At 53.7% G+C, this 22,141-nt stretch overlaps 5 protein-coding genes across 5 annotated transcripts; 2 read left to right on the top strand and 3 right to left on the bottom strand.

Annotated features, from left to right (window-relative positions):
- Positions 1 to 525: 525 nt before the first annotated feature.
- On the top strand, positions 526 to 3,744 carry PG994_010808 (uncharacterized protein; the record flags this gene model as incomplete). The annotated part of the gene is made up of 1 exon (XM_066862217.1): positions 526 to 3,744. The coding sequence occupies one exon, from the start codon at positions 526 to 528 to the stop codon at positions 3,742 to 3,744; it is 3,219 nt and encodes a 1,072-aa protein (XP_066711327.1).
- A 1,286-nt stretch (positions 3,745 to 5,030) lies between these two features.
- On the bottom strand, positions 5,031 to 7,658 carry PG994_010807 (glutamine:fructose-6-phosphate amidotransferase; the record flags this gene model as incomplete). Its single annotated transcript, XM_066862216.1, has 6 exons — positions 5,031 to 5,251; positions 5,307 to 6,883; positions 6,974 to 7,205; positions 7,279 to 7,327; positions 7,472 to 7,493; positions 7,654 to 7,658. The coding sequence occupies 6 exons, from the start codon at positions 7,656 to 7,658 to the stop codon at positions 5,031 to 5,033; spliced, it is 2,106 nt and encodes a 701-aa protein (XP_066711326.1).
- A 3,393-nt stretch (positions 7,659 to 11,051) lies between these two features.
- Positions 11,052 to 12,440, bottom strand: PG994_010806 (26S proteasome subunit rpt4; the record flags this gene model as incomplete). Its single annotated transcript, XM_066862215.1, has 4 exons — positions 11,052 to 11,172; positions 11,240 to 11,696; positions 11,762 to 12,148; positions 12,230 to 12,440. 4 exons carry the CDS (start codon positions 12,438 to 12,440, stop codon positions 11,052 to 11,054), a joined length of 1,176 nt encoding a protein of 391 aa, XP_066711325.1.
- Positions 12,441 to 13,227: 787 nt separating this feature from the next.
- PG994_010805 (uncharacterized protein) lies at positions 13,228 to 13,797 on the top strand (the record flags this gene model as incomplete). The annotated part of the gene is made up of 1 exon (XM_066862214.1): positions 13,228 to 13,797. One exon carries the CDS (start codon positions 13,228 to 13,230, stop codon positions 13,795 to 13,797), a length of 570 nt encoding a protein of 189 aa, XP_066711324.1.
- Positions 13,798 to 15,372: 1,575 nt separating this feature from the next.
- On the bottom strand, positions 15,373 to 20,572 carry PG994_010804 (E3 ubiquitin-protein ligase SNT2; the record flags this gene model as incomplete). The annotated part of the gene is made up of 6 exons (XM_066862213.1): positions 15,373 to 15,749; positions 15,817 to 17,173; positions 17,231 to 18,374; positions 18,431 to 19,090; positions 19,159 to 19,642; positions 19,711 to 20,572. The coding sequence occupies 6 exons, from the start codon at positions 20,570 to 20,572 to the stop codon at positions 15,373 to 15,375; spliced, it is 4,884 nt and encodes a 1,627-aa protein (XP_066711323.1).
- Between the last annotated feature and the right edge of the window lie 1,569 nt (positions 20,573 to 22,141).

The following is a 22,141-nucleotide window of genomic DNA, read 5'->3' as shown; positions in this document are numbered from 1 at the left end:
CATCGGATACGGCTGCGCATTTGTAGGATAAATGCGCCTGATACATTTGATATCATCCAGAAGCTCCGACTGCACTGAACAAATACTACTGCTCGCCGGCCAGTGGTGAGCCACAACGCGCAACAAACACACTACACTTCATCCATCCTGCAATCCATGCGCCTTGCATGCTGCAGACGGACGCGAAAGCATCCAGTCAGCTTCGCCAACGTAGAAGCTCTTTACCACTACCTGCAGCAGGAGCCGGCAAACATTCGCGTGTCATTTGCATACATCGATTGCCCTACAACACGTCCCCATTACAGCAGCCTGGAAGAAGTAGCGACACGCAGCCAGGCCTCTCTGGATTCTAACTGACTGACAGCCTACCTACCCGGTCGTTGACCAGGGTTAGTAGGTATCTGGAGATTGCATTAGGTAGCGAGTCCAGGGAAACTGGGCCTATCATATCGGGATTACCAGTATCCAACCGATCGCTCAGAGGTTGCCAAATTGGACCGCAGTTTGGCAGGCGGTCCAGTGTAAATGACAGGCCTACCTCACGCGGCAGACCCGACTCTTTCTGGGTCTGCAGCTGCGCCAACTCATTGTACTCCTTCCTCCAATTTCCAGAGCCAGCAGCAGCAAGAACAGAAACCCACGGACGTCTCCATTAGGGTGCCGCCAGGATACCCCGAAAAACCCAATGTGATAGGTCACCAAGATGCCGACGCCGACCTAGCCTTAGAACCAAACACTCTGACCTTCTCCGATGTGCCAGACGACCTGCTGAAGCTGGGTCCGCTTGATCCAGAATTCCAGCACCTCGACGACACTGCCGCCTCTTTCGCCGCGACTACACCACCATCAGGTCGCAAGCCGACACCGCTCAGCCGCCACAATTCGCAAAATTACCCGCGCAAACCTTCCCCCGGTCTAGCAGCGCGCCTCAAGGCTCTTGGTTTTGGTGGCGGAGCACCGGCGGGCAAGCAATCATCACCCTCGCCCGCGGCAGTCGGCCGGCTCCCTGAAGACACGCTTCGACTTCTCGACCAAAAGCACCAAGCTAACAGCTCCGCGGCTGACGTTGAACGGCGCGGTCGCCCCTGGAAGGGTGCGGGTGCCCCTCTTCAGCTGCTGAGATCCAAGTCGAGCCGTAGCAGCCTGTTTTCGAGGAAAGACCACGACGAAGAGAAGCCGACAGAATCCAAGACCGACACCCAAAGCCCGCCGCCCGAGGCAGAGAATTTGGCTGCGAAGCCCGATCTTCTCCCGGAGATCGTTGCCGCTGCTCCCTTGGACATGGACACGCACAAGTACCGACTACCCGACCACACCAATGGCAACGGGACAAAAGCTCTATCAAACATCAAACAAGAACATATTGAGCGCGAAATACCGCCTCCCCCACCGCCCAAGGATACACCGCCCGTGGGGGCTGCGCCAGCTGAGTTCAGTAACGATGCCGCCTCTTACTTCAACCCACTCGGTTTGCAGCGGGCGGGGTCCATATATACCATCTCCAGGTTATCCTTCGCCAACCAGCTAGCGCAGCTGACGTCGTTGCAGTTGCCAGATGCAGAATCATTATCTAGCAGAATATCGGCAATCCCAACAGCCCAGACAGCTACCAAAGCTCTGATCAGCGCGGCTGAGCAGATTCGGATGTGGATACATAAAGCTACTGATGTAATCGGGGGCTTGGACAGTGATGACGACGTCGAATGGGCGGCTGCAGGTGGCAGAGAGGGCTACGAGGATGTTGAAAACGCCATCGCCAGGTTCGAGGAGCTCATCAATGTCTACGTTAGCGCCATCGAGGAACTTCAGTGCCGCAATGACATCGCCGCTGTCTCGAGCGATGATCTCCAAAGAGCAGTGACGCAGATGGAGTCCATTCTTACGGAATGGGCTAAGGTACGCACAATTTTGAAAACGGCCAAGAGCCAAGTCGAGATCGCAATGGAATGGGAAGAGCTATGGGATACCGTTCTTGGCGAAATTCAAAACGAGATGGACGATCTCACTCGCCTGGTTTTCGAGATGGAGGAACGGAGGCACAAGTCACTCATGGCAGCTGCCAATGGGGATAATCTCGACCTGGGTGATCTAGAGACCATAGTTGAGGAAAACCCACCGGCCGCAGCCCGTAACAATCGCAGCAGCCTGACTGCTTTCCCGATCAGTCCAGCATCGCCTGCTGCCCCTACCATGACGCAGGACGATGGGAGTCTCCTTGCTCTGTTTGCTAGGATGCAGCCGTTGCGAGCCTCGTTAGACTTCCTGCCGATGCGGCTCTCCGTGTTCGAGACCAGAGCTCAGAGGTCCTTCCCAACCGCCTGCGAAGAGCTGGATGAGCGGAGGACCTCGCTTGAAGCTAGCTACAAGAAACTGGAGAAGGACGCCGAGTCGTTGCGAAAGGAACTAGGAGAGGACAAGTGGATTCTCGTCTTCCGTGGTGCCGGACGTCAAGCACAGAAGATGATCGAGTCGGTCGAAAGGAGTCAGGCTAAGTTGCGGGAAGCCGTGGACTCGGGAATGCACTTGACAAACCCGGCCGTGCTGGGTAAGAAAATCGAAAGCTACGAGGCCAAGAAGATGCACTATGGGCCAGCAATTGAGCGCGTCCTTAGCATCATTGACAGGGGCGTGAAAGACCGGCTTACCGTGAATGGGGAAATTCTTCGGTTACACACCGAGATGCAGGCAAAGTGGCAAGACGTCAAGGAGCAGATGAAGGAGTTGGATGCCATATTGGAGGAAATCCAAACCGATAAAAGGGGCCAGACTCTACGTGATTCCATCTCCAGCCTTCTGTCCAACGATAGATCCACCGTTGCTAGCGGCAATGAGACTCCCGGCAGCTCGCCACCGTCATCGGTTGTGATGTCTAACCTCGGTTTGGAGCCTCACACTCCTTACGGGGGCAATAAGAGTCGGTCTGGAAGCACCGGAAGCCATCTCCCGCAACCCACATCGACTCGGAGGAGCTCGCTGGCACCGCCGTCTCATATTGCCAGGAGGCCGGTATCATCCCGTGTCTCTACACTGTCCTCTCCGTCGCCCAGCCTTTATACGCCGCCCCGGAGCGCGTCCGCTACCCCTGTTGGCATTGGCAGCCGCGCACCACGGTCGGCTTCCAATGCTGCCGACAACCGACCTCGGTGGAACAACGTCGTCAACACAAGGGATTCGGACGTGGGCCACAACTTCAAGCCTCTGACTCTCACGACCCCGAGCCCGTACGCCAAGAGGAGTACCACCCCAGTTCGCTCACAGCCTGCCCTCACGCCCACATCAAACTCCAAGATCCCCACCCTACGCACACCCCATGGCCGAGACAGCACAGGGTCACCTAATTCCGACGCTACCCCTCCAAGACCTAGCGGATCACGGATGAGCTTCCGGGAGCGGATACTGTCTTCGCCGGGCCCCTACGCACAGCAAACGCTGGCAGCAAGGCCTCCCCTGAATTCGCAGGCTTCGATGTCGACGCTGAATAACCGACGTGCCTCCTTCCACCCACCTAGACCGGAGAGCCAAACTGCCGAGACGAGGCGGTCAGCTAGTTCCATGGCCACTTCCCGACGCACCAGCATGCTTCCTCAACCTAGTTCCTTGAAGACGAACACTTCTTTGGCTGCCGGTGGTGGCGCACGCCCAGGAGGCCTACAGGCAGGTTTTTCTGGCTTGCGCTCCAACGTACGCAAGCTGAGCAGTGCTGGCTCCGATCAAGACAGCAACAAGCCGAGATGGCGCTTTTGAAGGCTCGAGGGTCGCTAGCCCCCTCGGAAGTGAAATTTAAGCGAAAGGAGTTCCTCAATGATACCATACCCCTTCTCTCTCTCTCTCCCGCTCTCTTTCTTTCTTTCTTTCTTTCTGTCTGTCTCCCTTTCGTACCGGTGGATACCGAGGGAGCGAGAGCGAGCGTAAATGTCATCATTTTCGCCGGATGGATCGAATACATACATGCAACGCCGGGTATTTTAAGGGGTGGATGGTCGACCACACAGCAGCTAGTCGGAAATAGTTCCGAGCCATGGATCAATCATATCTTACAATTGCGCGAAATATACCCATGACGAAAAGGGGGTTGCACAGCTAGGGATGCACCGCCTGATTTCAGTCCTTTTCTTCTTCTCTCTGCTGTTACTTTTTTATTCCTTTTTTCTGAAGTCGGTCCTTCTTGGCGTCATAAGTGAAACGTTCACATCGACAACGAAAGCAAGGCGAAATTGGTAGGGTTAGAAACTTGCGTGGCGTACTCAGATGTCATCTTTTCACGAAAAGGGGTTGCGAGGAAATGCATGCTTGCTTACTCGCCACCAACCACGCGCACACACACAGCTCTGGCCAAGACGAGAGGAGAAGGAAAAGCCCCCGGCAAGGGATTGTTGCGGCCAGGTTGGGAGGCGTAAACCGGCATCATTAGTTGAGTAAGCAGAGCAAAGGCAGGAGGAGTTCGAGCGTTAGCAGAAGGCACAAACCTGGTTCACCAGGGAATGGGGGATATATCTCCGGACGTTTTGCTGGGGCCATGAGCTACGTGACTTCTACACTGTACATAGAATTAAATATTCAAGGGATCGCTGTCCATATGATCATGAATTACCATATAATCCCAAAACTCTTCTTCGACTCATCTGGATAAACGTGATTAGAACGATGCGGTAAGGCAGGTAGATCAAAGTGCTTGATCGGTCGACAGTTCATTCAGAATGCTATATTGGGCCAAGATTTAGTCCGACATGAGCTGTGTACGCTTCCTCTTCCTTCCCCGGAAGACCCCACGATTATCGTGTGAACCTTAGCTCGAAAGTTAGGTCCATCTATCTTCTTCTGTTCTTTCCTCATAGACATGTACCAGGCCAAGATGGCCCAGAGACTGTTCCTCTTATCATCATGGCTCGTGCCGCCCCATGCCTGACAGGACATTTTGATCGTGTAGTCTTTTCCCAAACCAAACCCCATCGCCAACCAAAAGGACACCCTTTACAGCCAACTCCATAACGTGAGAAGCTAATATATGGAAACGCCGGACTTGGCGCTGCTTACTCGACCGTGACCGACTTGGCCAGGTTACGAGGGAAGTCAACGTTGAGACCCTCCATGACCGCCAGCCAGTAAGCAATCAATTGCAGAGGGATGACATTCAGAAGACCCTGCAGCACATCCACCGTCTTGGGCACCTCAATCTTCTCAGCCTCCTGGGACTGGAACTCCTCGTCGTTGGGGTTGCAGATAACGATAGGCTTGCCACCACGGGCAGCAACTGTGAATTTGATTAGCGACATGTCAGACAGTATAAGTGGGCAAGGAATACATACCCTGCTGATAGGCGTTGAGGGACTTCTTGAAGAGGTCGTCCCGGGTAAGGATCATGATGATAGGGAGGTTCTCGTCAACCAAGGCCAAAACACCGTGCTTCAGCTCACCCGACATGACGGCCTCGCAGTGAAGGTAGGAAATTTCCTTGATCTTCAAGGCACCCTCCAGAGCGGTAGAGTACTGGCTACCACGTCCGAGAAGAAGCAGGGACTTCTGGTGCTTGAAGGTCCTCTGGCAAAGCTCCTTGATGGGCTGGTCGAGCTGGAGAATGGCCTTAATCTGCTCAGAGACCTTGCCGAGACCCTCCATAATCTCCTGGCGTCTCTGAATCTTGGATGCACGGTCCTCACTGAGCGACAAGGCGAACATGACCATGGCAATGAATTGCGAGGTGTAGGCCTTGGTAGAGGCAACACCGATCTCGGGACCGGCGTTGACGTGGACACCACAGTGGGTGAGGAGAGAGATGGAAGAACCGACGACGTTGACAATACCGACGGTCAAGGCACCACGCTCCAAGCAGTATCGGAGAGCCATCAGCGAATCGGCAGTCTCACCCGACTGAGAAACGAACACACAGGTGTCGTCACGGAAGACGGGAGCCTGTCGGTCAAGGAAATCCGAGGCGAGCTCGACGGCAATCGGAATCTCGCTAAGCTCCTCGAAGACACCTCGAACAGCCATGCAAGAATGATAACTAGTGCCACAAGCAATGAAAATGATACGTCGGCATCGACGGATCGTAGCGATGTAGGATCGGAGACCACCCAGGGTGACAGTCTTGTTCTCAACGTCCAGACGACCACGCATAGTGTTGACGACGGACTCGGGCTGCTCAAAGATCTCCTTCTGCATGAAGTGGTCGAACTTGCCCTTCATGATCTCCTGGAGCTCGAGCTCCAGGGTCTGGATGTTACGGACGTTGGAAGTGCCATCGGCCTTCTTGAGACGGTGGATGTTGAGGGAGCCCTCGTGGATGTGGGCAATATCGTCATCCTCCAGGTACATGACCTTCTTGGTGTGCTCGACGATGGCCGAGGGGTCGGAGGACAGGAAGAACTCGGCGGGCATGGGCATGCCATCGTCGGTCATGAAAGCGCGCGACTGAGAGCGGTGCAGGAGCGACTTATCAGGGGCGCCCAGCAGGTTGTTGTTGGGCGACAGGAACTGGCCGGGGGTCTTCTTGAGAGCGGCATTCTGAGAAGCAGCCTCGGCGGGGAGGGCACCCTCCTCGGAGTACTCGACATCGACAAAGTCGACCTTCATGCGCTTCTGGGTCTTGACACCAATGACAAGGGGAGACCCCTTGCGAGCAGCAATGACCTCATGGGGGTAGTGAACCGACTTGAGCAGCAGACCATAGGCACCTTCAAGCTCGGTAATAACAGCCTTGGCCAGGTCGACGAAGTCGATGGATGGGTGCTGGTCGTACAGGTACTTGGCCAGCTTGGCAATGCATTCGGTATCCGTCTCGGTCTCGAACCTGAAGCCCTTGGCGCTCAGGAGGGTCCTCAGCTCCTTGTAGTTGGTGATGATACCGTTGTGAACGACGGAGAACTCCCAGTTAGGATCGGATCTGCAAGAGACACGGGGGGGGAGGGTTAGCACGCCATTAGATTAAAAGCTTCGTAAGCTGGTTGCTAAGTATAGCTCGAGGTTCTTTTACCGGTGGGGATGGCAGTTCAGCCGAGAAGGAGGACCGTGGGTGGCCCATCGAGTGTGGGCGATACCGGCATGCGAATCAAAGATCTTGGTCATGTCGGGCTTCTCCTCGTCGATCAGAGCCTTGAGCTTGGCGACCTTGCCGACCTCCTTGAAGGCCAGGACAGTGTTCTTCTTGTCGCCATCGACAGCTAGACCGGCCGAATCATATCCACGGTACTCAAGGCGTGATAAGCCTATATCGGGTTGGACGTGTTAGTAACAACTCAACTCGACTGGATCGGCTAAATCTTGGGATAGACGACTTACCATTGATCAGGCACTGGGTGATATCGCCTCGGGACTGCTCCACCAGGTACTAGACGAGGGAGTTGTGTTAGTTATTGCGCTTGATTGCACACCGACATCTGGATAGAGGGGTCATCTCGACCGCCACTCCCCCCTCCATTGACGGGCCATTTGTAGGTGCTGAGGTCGGCCAGAAGCAGGACAATTCGCTTACGTTGACGTATCCAAAAATTCCACTGCAAGTAGAGAAAGGGTTAGCATGGCCAGGTCTTCCATTTGAGTGAATTGGGCAGGTTTCTTTTTCTCCCAGAGGCGCAGGGAGAATGAGAGTATGTCGCAAGCTTGGAGACGCAAACACCAGCTGGGGGGGAGGGGAGGGGTAGTTGCTGAACGTACCACATTGTGTAGTCTAGTTGAGAAACACGGCAGAAAACGGCCCGGGTTGGTGGAGGGGTGACGAGATGTCAGATAGGATCGAATTTCAGGGTTTTTGCTTTCTCGCTCGCAAGCAAAAAGAGGGTATCAAGAGAGAGAAACGAGGGTATTCTGGGATTGGGCGATGGTAGAAGTGAAGAAGAGGAAGGGGGGAGAAGAAGGCTGAGGTCGACTGTCTTTCATTCTTCTAGTAGAAGGGTAGTGGGGGGGGGGGATGGCCTTTGTCTTTATGGGCTTTCAAAGCTGGTCAGTCAGTTTACTGACAGTTACTGTGCACTAGACAGACTTGGCACCCCGGTTGCTACCCTGGCTGATTTGCTAGAAGTACTACTGCATCACCTACTTCTTACTGCCTACTCACTTGCTGCCTACTTGCTGCCGACTCTATCTACTACTGCTGCCACCACCAGACTGTACTCTACCGTACCTACATCTGGCGTAACCACATGGTCACATTGCTTGGGTCTACACTACAGTCCTTAGATCCGTGGCTAAGCTTGTCTTCTAGCTGGTGTTGTCCCTACCGGGGGCGGGGGCTGGGTGTTCGCCGAATATTGTCCCGTGTAAGAGAAGAGGACAGCCAAGGTGCTATGCTATGCGAGCAAGAACACAGTTTGACAGGGGCCAAGCCGGGCGGTGACGATTTCCAAGACTACACTAAAAGCCGCGACGTGCTACTGGATCTCAGCCCGCTGTCCAGGTCCAGGTTGGCCAGGGTCCATTATCCTAGGTAGACTGCTGACTGGCCGGCGGCGCTGAGTTTGATCTGTTTCATCCAACTTGAGGCCAACAACACAACAACACACTTATCATCCACTGATCCATGCGTGAACCTGATCGTCGCTTTTTACCGATTTTGCGCGTGTACGGATATGTATGTAGATATAGTACCTAACCTAGTGTTGATCAAGATTTTATTTACATCAATACCTACTTCCAAGGTGGGCTGCTGAACGAGATGGTATCTTCTGGCAAGTACCTACCGGACCGGCTGTTGCAATGCCCAGCCCCATCCCGTTGGCCTGGATTGGTTGCGTGGGCATCGCATCGCATAACCGCAGCTGCACCTGAATGCACCACCACCCTACCACTACCACACCGCACGGCTGTGGATCAGCCCCTCCATTCCATCCCATCTCATCCCATCTCATTCCATCAACACAGCAACACAGCAACACAACATGGCATCCTCCAAAATTCGTACGGTGACATGGCCTAGGCACACTACTATGTTTTACTTGTTCGTCCCTTTTTGCAACATGCATACATGTAAGATAGATGGCTCAATTTCTGGACTTAGCCGAGCCTGCTTCAGCCTTCTTCAGCACTTGCAATTTTTCGTTACGTAATCTCCCCAAAGCGCCTTCGTATCAAGTGGTGTGCCCGAGCTCAACATCAACATGCGAATCACAGGGAAATCAGGTACGTAGATGTAGGTGCGGTGTCATCTACAGTGCTTACAGTAGCTGGACCCCTGTCGTCATCTCATCTCTACAAGTATTCTCCGTCGCCATTGCACAAACCCCCCGGTTCCCCTTTCCCCACCCGATTTTCCGGCATACGAGGTTCCCAGTGACACAAGCACGTTTCCGTTAAGACGGTTTACCCGAAAAGAACCTGTCTAGTAGTCGGGCCTCCTTTTCTTCTTCCTCTCTCTCTCTGCTGTCTCGGGTTTTCGAGCGATCTACAGGACAAGACTCGTGTTTCCCCTCGGCGGGTTCTCTCGTTCTGTTCGTCCTCGCCCTTATTAGCGAGAACTCTAGCGTTCGGGCTTTCTGTCAAACCAGCAACCACAGTAACCACGTTGCACACGCTCGGTAGCACTAGACTGACTAGCAGCAGTCGGTGGTGGGGTTCTCGACCAACCTCACAGCCTCAATCTTCAGGGGACGCCGATGGGAAATCGAGGGTTTACTGCTTATTTTTAGCAAGTGATCCCCCTTTTGGACTGGGCCAAGAATTCTGGCAGACCCTTCCCCCCTTCGTCCATGGCTCGAACACGAGAGGCAACCTTGCACCATGATCACTGCTGGGAGGAGAGAAGATCGCCCACACACACATCCACCATTGGCCATGACTGCCGGACGTGGAAATGTTTTCCGCTGGCCGGCCCCGAAACTCGATATCTGACCGCAGAGGACTGTATATCAAAACAAGGCAAACTGGCTGGTTCCTAGCCCTTATCCCTCGGCATTATTACGCATCTACCATAATGTGACGTCGGCGGCCGGCACCGAGTGTATATGTGGCATACCAACCCGTCTTATGCATTGATTGTGTGTATATCGCAATGACGCCCGCCAAGGCAATTGAGCAATCAAGGCCATGAAGCTAAAGAGACCGAACCAACGAGGTCGCATTCAGATTCTAGCCTAGCCTTACAGAGGGAGCGCTCCCTCCCGATGCTGCAAGCCGAGGTGGCGCAGCATCGGGTCTATGGTTTACCTTTGCGTCGGATACTGCACTCGAGTCAATACTAACACAATGCTGCAGCTGCGCGTACCGTTCGTAAGCCGTACGAACGCTTTTGGGATTTGTAAGGATAAGAAAATAACAGACTTGAGATATCTAATACTAAAATAAAACGTTGAAGATATCAATTGTATGTAGTACATTTTATCTCGAGGATCCAGCCAATATTGGGTATCAGGGATGCTGCATAAAACACGTATGCAAGTACCCCACCCTTAACCTACATATGTGATGTTGTCAAAGTACGTAATCCAGGGGTAAATCCGTGTTCACCCCTTTACACTCGTATTCCAGAATCATGATACAGTCAAGAGACTAGAAGTCATTCTCAAGTGCGTCACTCTCTGGTAAGAAGTCATTGTGGAACTGTACTCGACCAAACTGCATTTGACCAGGCCAGAGAGTCGGAGCTAGGGGGGAGTGTCATGTCAATGAGTGCCTTTAGGGGGGTCGCCATTACGCAGCCATCAGGGGTTATATCAGTCCTGACAAGACGCGTATACCAATATACCACTGTGTTTTATTTTCGTCGTGCCGGTCTTTGCTCCAGTGGTATCCTACAGTGATTTGGCAGATGCGGTTTACTATCTTTGCCGCCTATTGACAGGCCAAGACTGCCTGTCAACCCGGAAGAACACACGCTGTGAACGTCGTTGATCTATCATATGACAATTACCCATTGGGTGGCTGTTTTGAATGGGAATTTCTTGCTATTGACGCAATGCGGTAAAGCTGAGGACCCATTTTACCTCTAGTCTACATGTAGAATTACACCCCAACGTGCCGAAGAGGTCAATTCAGGGCATAACTTCCTTCACCCCCTTATACGCCCTATCCGCTCATCACGACACCAAATATCACGATTGAAGCGGCGACGACGAAGCCAATTATAGAACTTTGTACTCCAGCTTCCCCTCGAGCTTCTTGTTCTCTCCCAGCTTCCTGACGGCTTTGTTGAAGTCATCTTGGCTGATTGCGTCGCGGTAGTCCTTGATGGCAAAGAGACCCCTGAATTGTCATGTTAGTCAAGATCGAGCAACAACCCAATATAGCAGCACTCAATTGGGGCACTTACGCTTCGGTAACGACGTTCCGTAAGTCAGCACCGTTCAGTCCGTCACTCATCTTGACCACGCTCTCGAAATCGATCTCGCCATCTGTCACGACGCTTTGGGCGTGAATCTTCAGAATCTCGAGACGGCCTACTTCGTTCGGCAGCGGAATCTCGATTTTTCGGTCCAGTCGTCCGGCGCGGAGAAGCGCAGGGTCGAGTGTGTCGGGCCGGTTGGTGGCCATGATAATCTTGGTTTTGCCCAAGTAGTCAAAACCGTCAAGCTGGTTCAGCAGCTCCATGAGTGTTCGCTGGATTTCTCGGTCTGCGCTAGTTCCCTCGGAGAAACGACGTCCACCAATGGCATCGATTTCGTCCATGAAGATAATGCAAGGTTCGTGCTCCTTGGCGTAGCCGAACATCTCTCGGATCAACCGAGCAGATTCTCCTATGTACTTGTCCACGATAGCTGAAGAAACGACTGTATTTACGATGGTGGTTAGTACAAGCAAACGGACAGTGGCATTGGCAGTCACCCGTGCTTACCCTTCAAAAAGTTCGTCTCCAGGCTGCTAGCCACAGCTCTGGCCAATAAGGTCTTGCCGGTTCCGGGGGGGCCGTAGAGTAGAACACCCTTCGGCGGCTTAATGCCTACTCTGAGGAAGAGCTCGGGGTTCTTCAAGGGAAGTTCGATGACTTCTCGTAGCTCGCGAATCTGATCGTTGAGGCCACCAATACCGGCAAAGCTGACCTGGCCCGGGTCCTCCAGCGACATGTTGTAGACAAGAGGGTCGACTTCTCTCGGCAGCATGCGCATGATTGTGAGGGTGGTCATGTCTAGCGCCACCCGGGTTCCCTGCTTCAACTTGGCCTTGTCGACTTTTGATCTGCATCCCACGACATAACGAGGGCCTGAAGAGGCCTTCACGATGACTATTGGAAAGAAGAGTTTGGGGTCAGCTTATGATCATGGCGCTATTCGGGAAACGAAGCAAGAAGCGCAACATGGCTTACATCTCTCTTCGTCAAGTTGCTTGAGCACCTCGCCTATTATTTGACCCACACTCTGCAGCGCCTTAATGTTGTCCTCGGTCTGATCGTAGTCCTTCGCGAGGCCCTTAATCTCCAGCCGGAGTGCCTTCAACTTGGCTTCCCATTCTCTCGACTCGATAAGCTTGGTCCGGAGGGCCTGCAGCGCATGGTCACGCTCTTGGTCGGACGCCATGACGTATTTGCGGTCGGGATAGTTCGTGTTCGGGTGGGTAGAAGGTTGCAGATAAAATGTGTCTGCTCTTTCGTTTTTGTTGGTCGTCGAAGTGCGCAAAATTGGTGGGAGATGGAGATGGTGGAAGTCGATGGCAAGGTAGGCGTGAAGAAGGACGTCGTTTGAAGAAGCTCCAGATCGGAGCTCGATTGATGAGGCTGGCCCGAATGATGCAGCTCCAGTTGCCTGGCCTCTCTCTTTTGGATGCAGGGGTCGGCTGACTAAATTCCGGCGCTAATGTGGGTTACCTAATCCATCCATCGAACCTTGTCCATCAATAATCGACGCGACCTCAACTTGTACCTCCTCACCTCAGGAATCAGATCGCGACAAATTGACCACTTGCCTCAGTTCAGTTCAGTTCAGTTCAGGTTGGTCGGTCTGAGCTCGTCTCTTTCTAAAGATGGCTGGCTTGGTTGCATATGGAAGTAGCGATGAAGAAGATGAAGTTGAAGTCCCACAACCACCACTGGCTGTCTCAAAGGTAAGAGCCCACTAAGGAGGCAAACGCGAGAGTACATTCTATGAACAGAACAGCGGGCAGCACTGATTGTTTTGAGACCAGCCACTGAAATCACCTCCAGAAGCTACTGTCGAGCCCAATCATGCATCAGGTAATTACATAGTTCGACCGTCGTGACCTCTACCGCGAGAACAACTTGCTGATGTACTTGCAGATACAAACCCCAAGGCTGAGCCAGGAGGAGCTCAGCCTGCGTTGGCCGAGCCGTCTGGCGTGATAGGGCCTATGCCCCAGCAAGGAGATGCCAACCCTAGTTTCCCGCCTCTAGAAGATGCCCCCGTAGAAGACGAGGAGGCCGCCCTGGTCTTGCCCCCGGGCTCTCCCTACTCCGCGAGCCGGGCGCTGCTGCGGAACCTCACGCTGCCGCGGGTGCCCAACATGGACATCCCGCCCTCGCCGCCGGGCTCGCCGCCTCCTGGGATCAGCAAGAAGTTTGAGCAGTTCCTCGAGCTCAAGAAGAACGGCGTGCACTTCAACTCCAAGATCGCGCAGTCCTCGGCGCTGAAGAATCCCGGGCTGATGGACAAGCTCATGAAGTTCGTCGAGATCGACCACAAAGGCCAGTACCAGGCGACGTTGGGGGCGGACTTGTGGGACCCCGCTGCCTTCCCGCGCGAGGCATACAAGGAAGGACTCAGGCAGAGCCAATTGGATATAGGCCAGGCACGGGCGCGGAAGCAAGGAGGCCCGGTGGAGTTTGTTGCGGCGTCTAGGGGCAGTCGAGAGACGACACCTGTGCAGGAAGGGGGCCGACGGCCAGAAGCAAGCCACAGGCGCCGTGTCAAATCCAAGTAAGAGGAAAACACGATTTGATACCTAATGGTGGACGAGAACCAATATCATTTTTACTACACACACGCGTGTATCATACTACGGAACCCATGGCTCTTTTGCTATCAATGTTAGAACTTGTGCAAATTTAGCTGAGGTTTACGCCTCAGGCCGCTTGACGCCTTCTTTCGAGTACACTCTTTTTTCCACACCAATATCCTCATTCCTGTTCACACACGAGGCGCGGCTGTCAGCGATTTGGAACCATACGTTAGACATGAGAGGGATGGGGGGTGCGCCTTACCAAACATCGGGCTTCTCTTCGATGAACTTCTCCATTAACCCGCGGCATGCCTCGTCGTCTAGAACGACAACCTCGACGCCCCGCTGCTTCAAGTACCCATCCCCGCCAAGGAACGTCTTGTTCTCACCGATGACGACACGAGAGATGCCGTAGAGAAGACAAGCCCGGTACCTAACCGATTCGAATTGGAACCATTCAGTTCTTTTTCCAATCACTTTTTTGTACACAGGAGGCAGGAACTTACACATGTCGCACGGTGACAAAGTCGTATACATGGTGCCCCCTTGTACGAAGTGGCCGGCAGCCGCCCAGCGTTCTGGAGCGCTGAGGTCTCGCCCTGCACGGTAACGTTTTATATAAGGTTAGAGGGCTTGTGGACAAGTAGAGGAGGGTGCGGTGCATCCGGTAAATCGTCCTCACATGTAGAATCGGATTTCCGAGCTGCACCCGCATGTTGTGCCCTCGGCCAAGGACCGTGCCGTCTGCGGCGATCAGGGCTGCTCCGATCTGGTCAACTAGTCAGCCCAAGACGCCTTTTCCAATTTTGAGTACGAATCACCATCTGCTACAGAATTTGGAGGGAGGGGGACAAACCGGGATGCCGCCCTCATCGTCTGAGATCTTGGCCTCCTCGAAGGCTATAGCGAGCCCCTTACGGTCATCCATTCTTGTCGGTCTCGTACTGATCGTGCAGTATACCAGTGCAGTGTTTATATCAAGAAAATCAAGCAACACGAAGCCTGCGGTGGCAAACTGTTATTCGTACTGGGCCACATGTTTTGTATCAATTCGTCTCCGCTCCTGTATCGCCGGGCTTTATCAGTAACTGATAAGGTATTCTTCACGCAGAGCCGGAGCCGGGACTTCTGGTGCAGATGCCCCGCTCTTCCTCCATGGCCCGACCCGACAGACAGGGGGCAAGGAGTACATAAAGTCCATTATATTGTACAGATGCCGAATTCGAAAACACAGCCGGAGAAACGGTAGTCAGGGATTGATATTAACAAAGTTCTGCGCCTCATTTTGTCTATTTTAGGTTGGACCGCTTCCATCTATTCCCATACTCGTAGAAATCGTGGAGCGTTGCACCAACGACGCATTCGTCAGACCAGAATCCTGTCATCTAATTGTACAATGCATACAAGTCAACCGCCCCAAATACGTTGAAAATCCCAATATGCTAACCGGGCTTCCACCCGTACCCCATCCATAATTGCCCTTTTGACGCCCATCCCAAAGCACTTCGCTTGAAAACATACCCATGTAACCCAGTACTCGGTTTTGTAAATGCTCTATCACGAAAGGAGATTGCGCAGAGAAGGACTTGCGCTAGCTCCGCTGGCCGCACGTCCATCAGTCGGCCGCGGTGGGTTATTGTTCGACATGCTTGGTTCGCGACTCATTGGCAAGCCGTCTCGCGCGACAGGGGGGCTGCCCTGAGGTGTTGAAAATGGCGATCGGTGACCCAGAAGTCCCGCCGAAAAAGAGTGTTCTCCAGCTCTCGGCGGCGGACCGCCATTGGTAAGGTTGTGTAGCGAGTGGGGTGTCGGGTGGTGATAAGCAGGGAGGTACGGCGCCGGGCCGTTCGGCACAGCAGGTGCTCGTCGAGGTGGTGAAGGTGGCATACCATTGGTCATGGGTTGGCCCATCACACCGTGATGATGAGGGGGTCCTGGATGGTGTGACATGGGTGCAATCGCGGGGGCGGAGGTCGCGTAGATGATTTGGGTGCAACCCACTGTGACCCCCAGGACCACCGTTCATAGGGTGTGCGGGCGGCGAGTGCTGTGTCACAGTACGATGCCAGTCGCTGTACGAAGTACCGGTCGGGGGCGGAGGAGCGTAGTGATGGGGTGGCGGCGGCGGCTGGGTGATCGGAGCAGCCATAGGGCTGTGCGCGACGTGAGTGGCATTTACTGATGGCGGCGCAGGGGGTACAACTGAAGGAGCTTGCATAGAAGGCGGTGCAACGGGAGGCGCGACCGGCGCGAGGGCTGCCCAAGGCCGTGCTTCATATGCATCAGTTGGGGGATACTGGGCCGCCGCAGCGGCAGCCGGAGGGCTTGTCAGCGCCGCAGCAAGAGCCGGTGGTGCTCTCGCGGGGTCCATTTGCGGCGGCACAGTCTCTTCTGCGGGAGACGGCACGTGAGGGGTAGGCTTTCGACCAGCCTTTTTACACTTGTGACATTGGAAAGTCCGTTGGTCGACAAACTTCTGTGCCTCGGTGCCCAAAGAGCCGTAGTGACCATTAGTCAATGCCTTTTCGTGCAATTTATCAATAGGCCACCACTTCGGGCTGATGTCGACACCACAGGTAATGCAGACCTTGTCGCCCTTGGGACGATCTGCATATGACGGCTTGTGGCTGCCATCGTAGTTGGATATGATTTCCAGGAGCTTAGCCTTCCTAACAGTACCCGTAAGCGCCTCATCTGCCTGTTTGAAGTTCTGCACGAAAAGCTGGAGAGCATTGAGCCCTGCAGAGTCTGTGTTGCCGTCGTCACCTTCTTGATTGACCGTATCGTGCATGCGATGGACCACGGTCTTGACTGGGACGTGTTCTTTGCACCAGACTGCTGCCGACATTGAGCCTGTTTCTCCATTGATGTTAACGATGGTGGCTTGATCGCGGCGCGAGCCCTTCACAGGAGACACCTCGAAGCCTAGGAGATAGCCGGCTTGCCGAGCGCACTCAACATGGAGTGGGGCTTTGCAGTGATGGCAATGCACACATGCACCACCCTTAGCCTTGCAGACCCTGCATACTTCGTGATGTCTGCTATGAGCTATCAGCGGGACGCCCTCGGCGGGACTCAATGCCTTGGGATTGCCGAATCGGACTTCCGGTGCCCACACCGCACATGAGACATGAACCCAGTTGTTGTCCGCAGTACGTTTTAACGGTTCCCTGGGGTTCGGAGGACGGTTCAGCTCCTCTTGCTTCTTTTGATAATAGTCCGCGGCTTTCTGCGCAGCTTCACGCTCTTGGCGGTCCTTTTCTCGCTCCTTTTCCGTCTTTTTCTTATGCGTGTTCTTGGGTGGTTCTACAAAGTCGTGCTCGGTAGACTCAACGGGACACAACAGACATTTGTAATCCTGAGAGACAGTTAGTATTGTTGGGACGTCTGAAAATCCGGTGGTGCTGGCACTTACGAGTGAGACCTGGGGGTTCTTGTCGTTCATGCACGTATCACAAGTCCACTTTCCAGGTTGTCGGTTGTCGACCACGCCATAACATTTCCGATGGACGCTCAGACGGCACTCCTTACATGCCAAAAGTTGTTGGTCTCCCGCAGGCTCCAGCTGTCCACATACTGCACAGGGCAAAGTCCGGGGTTTCGGGATCTCCGGGACTGGAGGAGGCGCCGGTTTTTCGACCGCCACTTTCTCCTTCTTCTTGGGCGGCGCAACGACACAAGACATACTGCCGGAGTCGGAGGCGTTGAGCTCAGCTTCTTTGTCTGCAAGGGTCTTGAGCTTCTTTCGCGGTGGGGGTTCCACTGTGCCGTTCGGTGGAGGAGCAGATGCACTCGGTGTGGCCGAAGCACTGGGCGTGCTGTAGACCGTGGCGCTCATCATCTCGTTTGCTGTAGCCAGCTCCTTGAGAAGCTCCTCGTCTACACGTCGTTTCCATGCTCGACCACCAGCATTCTGCACTTTCTTTGCCAATTCCTCCATGTCCTCCCATTGGATAGCGTAACGTCGCCAGAGTTCGGCACAGCGGCGGCAGAGGGCAACGATATACTGTGTGCCTTTGTCTTTATTTTTACCGCTGCCTTCAGTGACCATGGCTTGAGTCACGTTGGGTGCCCTCCGCCACTGCCTCGAAGACTTTGTCGTGCAGAACTTGCACATGAAATTCCGCTTGCGTTCCACAGCCTTTTCGGTATCGAAAGCTGAGTCGTCCTGATCGTCGGCCACATCATCTTGGAGCTTGCTGGCGTTGGCTTCAGCTTTCCTAAGTTCTTTCTTGCCTTTCCTTCCCGAGTAGTTGCCCCAGATTTGTTTGCCCTTGTCCGTCTTTTTCCAAGTATAATAGAAGCGAACAATATCTTTGTGTTTGACGGTCTTGACATGCCGTGTAACATAGAGCAGTTCAGATCCGAACTTACTAACAGCCTCTTCAAACTTCTTGAGCTCTGTGGCACTCAACTGGGGCTCCTTAAACACCGCATGGTCTGTCTTTTTGGTCGCTTCAAGGGCCTTGGTGGTGTTGAATTGAGTCTTGAAGAGCTCGTCCCGTGCGACGTCCTGAAGATTGGTAGAGAGCTTGGGAGATCCAAAGATGTCGCTAAAGCTTTGGCGTTGGTCATGTACTTGTCGATCTCTTGAGGTGTGATTGATGTGCCGCACTCCGCTGGCTTGTACAGCAACTGCGCCGTATTGTTCGGGTCGTCATTATCATAGTCCTCGCCACGTGCAACGTAGCCTGCAGGCTCATCCTGTATCCATTTCGGCCGCTTTTCCCGGGCCAGCTTGTCGGCTTCGATAGCTGCAAGGACTTCCTTCGAATGTTTGCCGTCTTTCCTGCTGCCTTTCTTGATCTCCAGTGGCTTGACGAGCCTCACAGCACGACCATACCATGGCAAAACATTTGCTTGGTGTTTGGGACCCTGGCGCGACCCAGCTCTGGGATAGATCCGGTCATCATAGTCGAGAGCGTCTTCGGGCTTACAATGGATCCCCAGGTATCGATATGGCCAGAGACTGGCGTGGTACATTTGCTCAGCAGTCGCAGGCTGGTGGGTGTCATCAATGGCGTCGGCCGGGCTTGTGCCGTTGGTGTTGGCGCCGTGGTCCTCGTCTTCCTCGTCCCAGTACTCTTCTTCTTCAGCTTCGGGATGTGGGTCCAGAAGGCTTGGCGTGTTCCGTGCTTCCAGCTTCCGTTCCTGGGCGCGACTGCAGGCGGCGCAAGCCCAGGCAAATCCACGCGACGGCTTCTTCAAGAGAGGCGGCCTCACGCAATTCATATGATATGTCTGCTGGCATACTGCGCAGTCCACGGAATCGTTGCTGTTTTTGTATCAGTGAAATCCGCGAATTGGGCTGGGGGGGCCGCGGCCTTAGTGTGGTCAACTTACTTGGCACAATAACCACTACATCGCTTACAGAGTTTGACGGCACTGGTAAACTCTTTGGAGCGGCCTTGCTCTACCAAGATGTACTTCCATCGCTCATCCAGCACTTTCTTAACTTTGCCCGGGACATTGACGATTTGCGAGCAGGGGATCACATCGTAGTTCTTCTGGATGTAGCGGTCATATAGTTTTTCGAACCAGAAGCAGTCGGGGATTTTTCGGTATGCGTCCATGCTCTCGATTTCGGCTTTATGGCGGATCTCACACTTGCCGCGCAGCGCCGTCAATGGGCTAATGTCTGAATGCATGGTTGCAAAAACAAGTCGCGTGTCGTTTGCCTTCTTGCCGATGTCCTTGGGTCTGTAATACCAATTAATTCGCAACGCGTCGACCGGCTTCGAGCTATCATTTTGCATGTGCAGAAACTCCATGATGCGACCCAGGTAATATGGCTCCCCGGGTGGTTCGCATACAAGATAGACGTGATCTATGGATTGTGTCAGCATCACCACCCCGGCACAAACGTAATGCACTGTCGAAAACGTGAGGTCCTACCATTGTGTTGTAGTACAGTCCCATCATCTGCGATCATCTTCCCATCCTTCGGTTTTGCGCCACACTTTTCAAAGCTTAGCATATTTGTCTCCCGGAAGCCTGCGCCGGTGCCACCAGAAGCAGCGGTTGCAGCAGCTGCTGCGCTGGCCGTGCTTCTTCTTGTGCTCGCGGTAGCTGTAGACGCATTTGAGCTTTGCGTCGTAGTAGCTGCTGTGTGCGCATGCGCGCCATTGGTAGTAGATTGGCTTGCAGCTTTGCGCTTCTTAGACGACGATGACGATGCACTTGAAGGCGTAGCATTTGTAGAGCCGGCAGCAGCCGATTGATGGTCCTTTGTCGCGGTTGTGCTCGGCTTGCTGTCATCCGTGGAAGTGGTGGTGGTGGTGGTAGCGGTAGCGGTGGTGCCTTTGCGAGAGCTGGGATGGCTAGTACGCGGAGCATCTGCGCTGCCATTTGCTGAATTGCCCGCTTGCCGTGATGATTTCTTGGGTTCCTCTTCCTTTTTTTCCGGCACGGCATCAAACATCTCCACGTCCGCGTCTTTGTCCTCAGCGTAGTTGGGACGTGCCTGGCCACGGTTCCTCGAGCGCGTGCCGTACGGTGATGGCTGTGACGAAGCCGACATGTTGTCTTTGGTCGCCGAATTGGCTCCCGCAGTGGCCGCAGATTTGCTCATGGACTGCGGGGCGGCAGCATGCTCAGGCGTGGCATTATTTGTTGTTGATTGTGCGGTTGGAGAGTGGGTGGTGTTGTGGGAGGAAGAGTTATTATGGGAGCCAGAGTCCGGGGTGGCCTTCGTAGAGGATGACGCAGGATTTGGCTGATCCTGGGTGCTGCTCACGCTTTGGGACTTTGGCGCCATGTCGAGATATCTAGAGGTGGCGCATACAAATCGGCGTGGTGGAACACCGAAAACTTACAGTGTCATGTGGGGGACCCAAGTCGACGAGAAGCAACAGCCATGAATTCTATTAGGAAGCGGCCTCTACATGCATTCCAATACTTCAAGACTTGGGCTGTCCTGGACTCACGACAAGCATGAGCTGGCTAGCTGCAAGTGACCGTTTCAAGGGTCGATTCGAGGTTGAGTTAGCAATCCAATGCCGGTCTCATAAAAGCTGCCAGCCCAAAAAGCCAAGGTATGCCGAGAGCAAGGGCGTTGGGGGATTGTCGTCTTTAAAAAGGACGGGATGGCAAGGAGGACGGGGGACAGAGGGAGAGAAAATAGTTTGATATACGGCTTAATACCTGGTTATCCCTCGACAGAGAATGGCCAGGTTCATCAATATGGGAAAGAGAGATGAGAGGGTGGGAAATGGGTGTGTGATAGAAGGGAGGGGAAGAAGTGGATTATGGACGTATATGTTCGAGAAAACTAAAGTCATATAGGTAGATGGATGGATGGATGGATGGATGGCCCAGCCCAGGGCAAGAAAGAGAGAGGGAGAGAGAGGGGCGCGCGCGCGAGGTTTAAGGCCGACGGAAGATGTAAGGTAAGGCAAGGAAGGTCAGGTAAAGTAAAGTAGTAATAATGAAGGTAGGCAAAGTCAAGCAGCCTGGCATGGCATGGCATGGCATTGCATTTCGGTCTATCCAGTCCTGTCTTGTCTGGCTGTCTGGTCTGAACGTGGAAAGGCAAGGGCAAAAAAAGAGAGGTAGACTAATAAGATACATGGGCAGAGGTACCCGGAGCGTGCTAGTAATGCAAGTGTACCGTCGAGCGGCTCCACAAGTTAAGTTAATGTTAGAAAAGGGTCTAGTCGCCCATTGTCTGCCCAGGTTCAATTTTGGTAACAAGCCCAATTCTAGCCCCATGTCTCTTCTCACTCTTATTACTCCCTCTCACTCACTCGTCCGCGCGCACACACACACGCTCTCTCGCGCTCACTCACCTAGTACGTCCATCAAGGACGCTCGCTATTCGGCGTTGGCAGCCATGCTACTACCCGCATACAGATATGTGTGCCTGCGTAGATGTGATATACCTGAGAGAGTGAGAGAGTGAGAGAGTGAGAGAGTGAGAGAGTGAGAGAGTGAGAGAGTGAGAGAACACGAAGCTGGTCTGGTCAGAGAGGCTGCTTCTCCCAGGTCGTTTCTCAAGTTAGGGTTCATGTATACCAACCAATGCCAATACTTGGGGTTCTTGGAGTTTACTTTGGATATCCCAACTCTGTTCATAGAGCAACCAAAAAAACACGTCCACAGGTATAAAATACGCATATCCGCTGCGTGGGTATACACGAGGCCATAGATGCCACACACTCTACTCCCGAATAAGAACTGGAGCCGACGTGTATCGTGGGAATCACACGATAGAATGATGCCTCTGACCTCACATCCATAACCGCATTTGTAAAGGTTGACTCGCCCACCTGGTCCTCACAGCTTGGCACTCCAACCGCCCCCCGGGCTAGTAGAAGGTACAGGGAGG

The sequence above is a fragment of the Apiospora phragmitis genome, assembly GCF_038363925.1.
Source record: "Apiospora phragmitis strain CBS 135458 chromosome Unknown utg000010l:1.0-9815664.0:1.0-9183399.0, whole genome shotgun sequence".
NCBI classification, from domain to species: Eukaryota; Fungi; Ascomycota; class Sordariomycetes; order Amphisphaeriales; family Apiosporaceae; genus Apiospora; species Apiospora phragmitis.
Note: the sequence above shows the minus strand (reverse complement) of the source record. Positions and strands in the feature narration are given on the sequence as shown.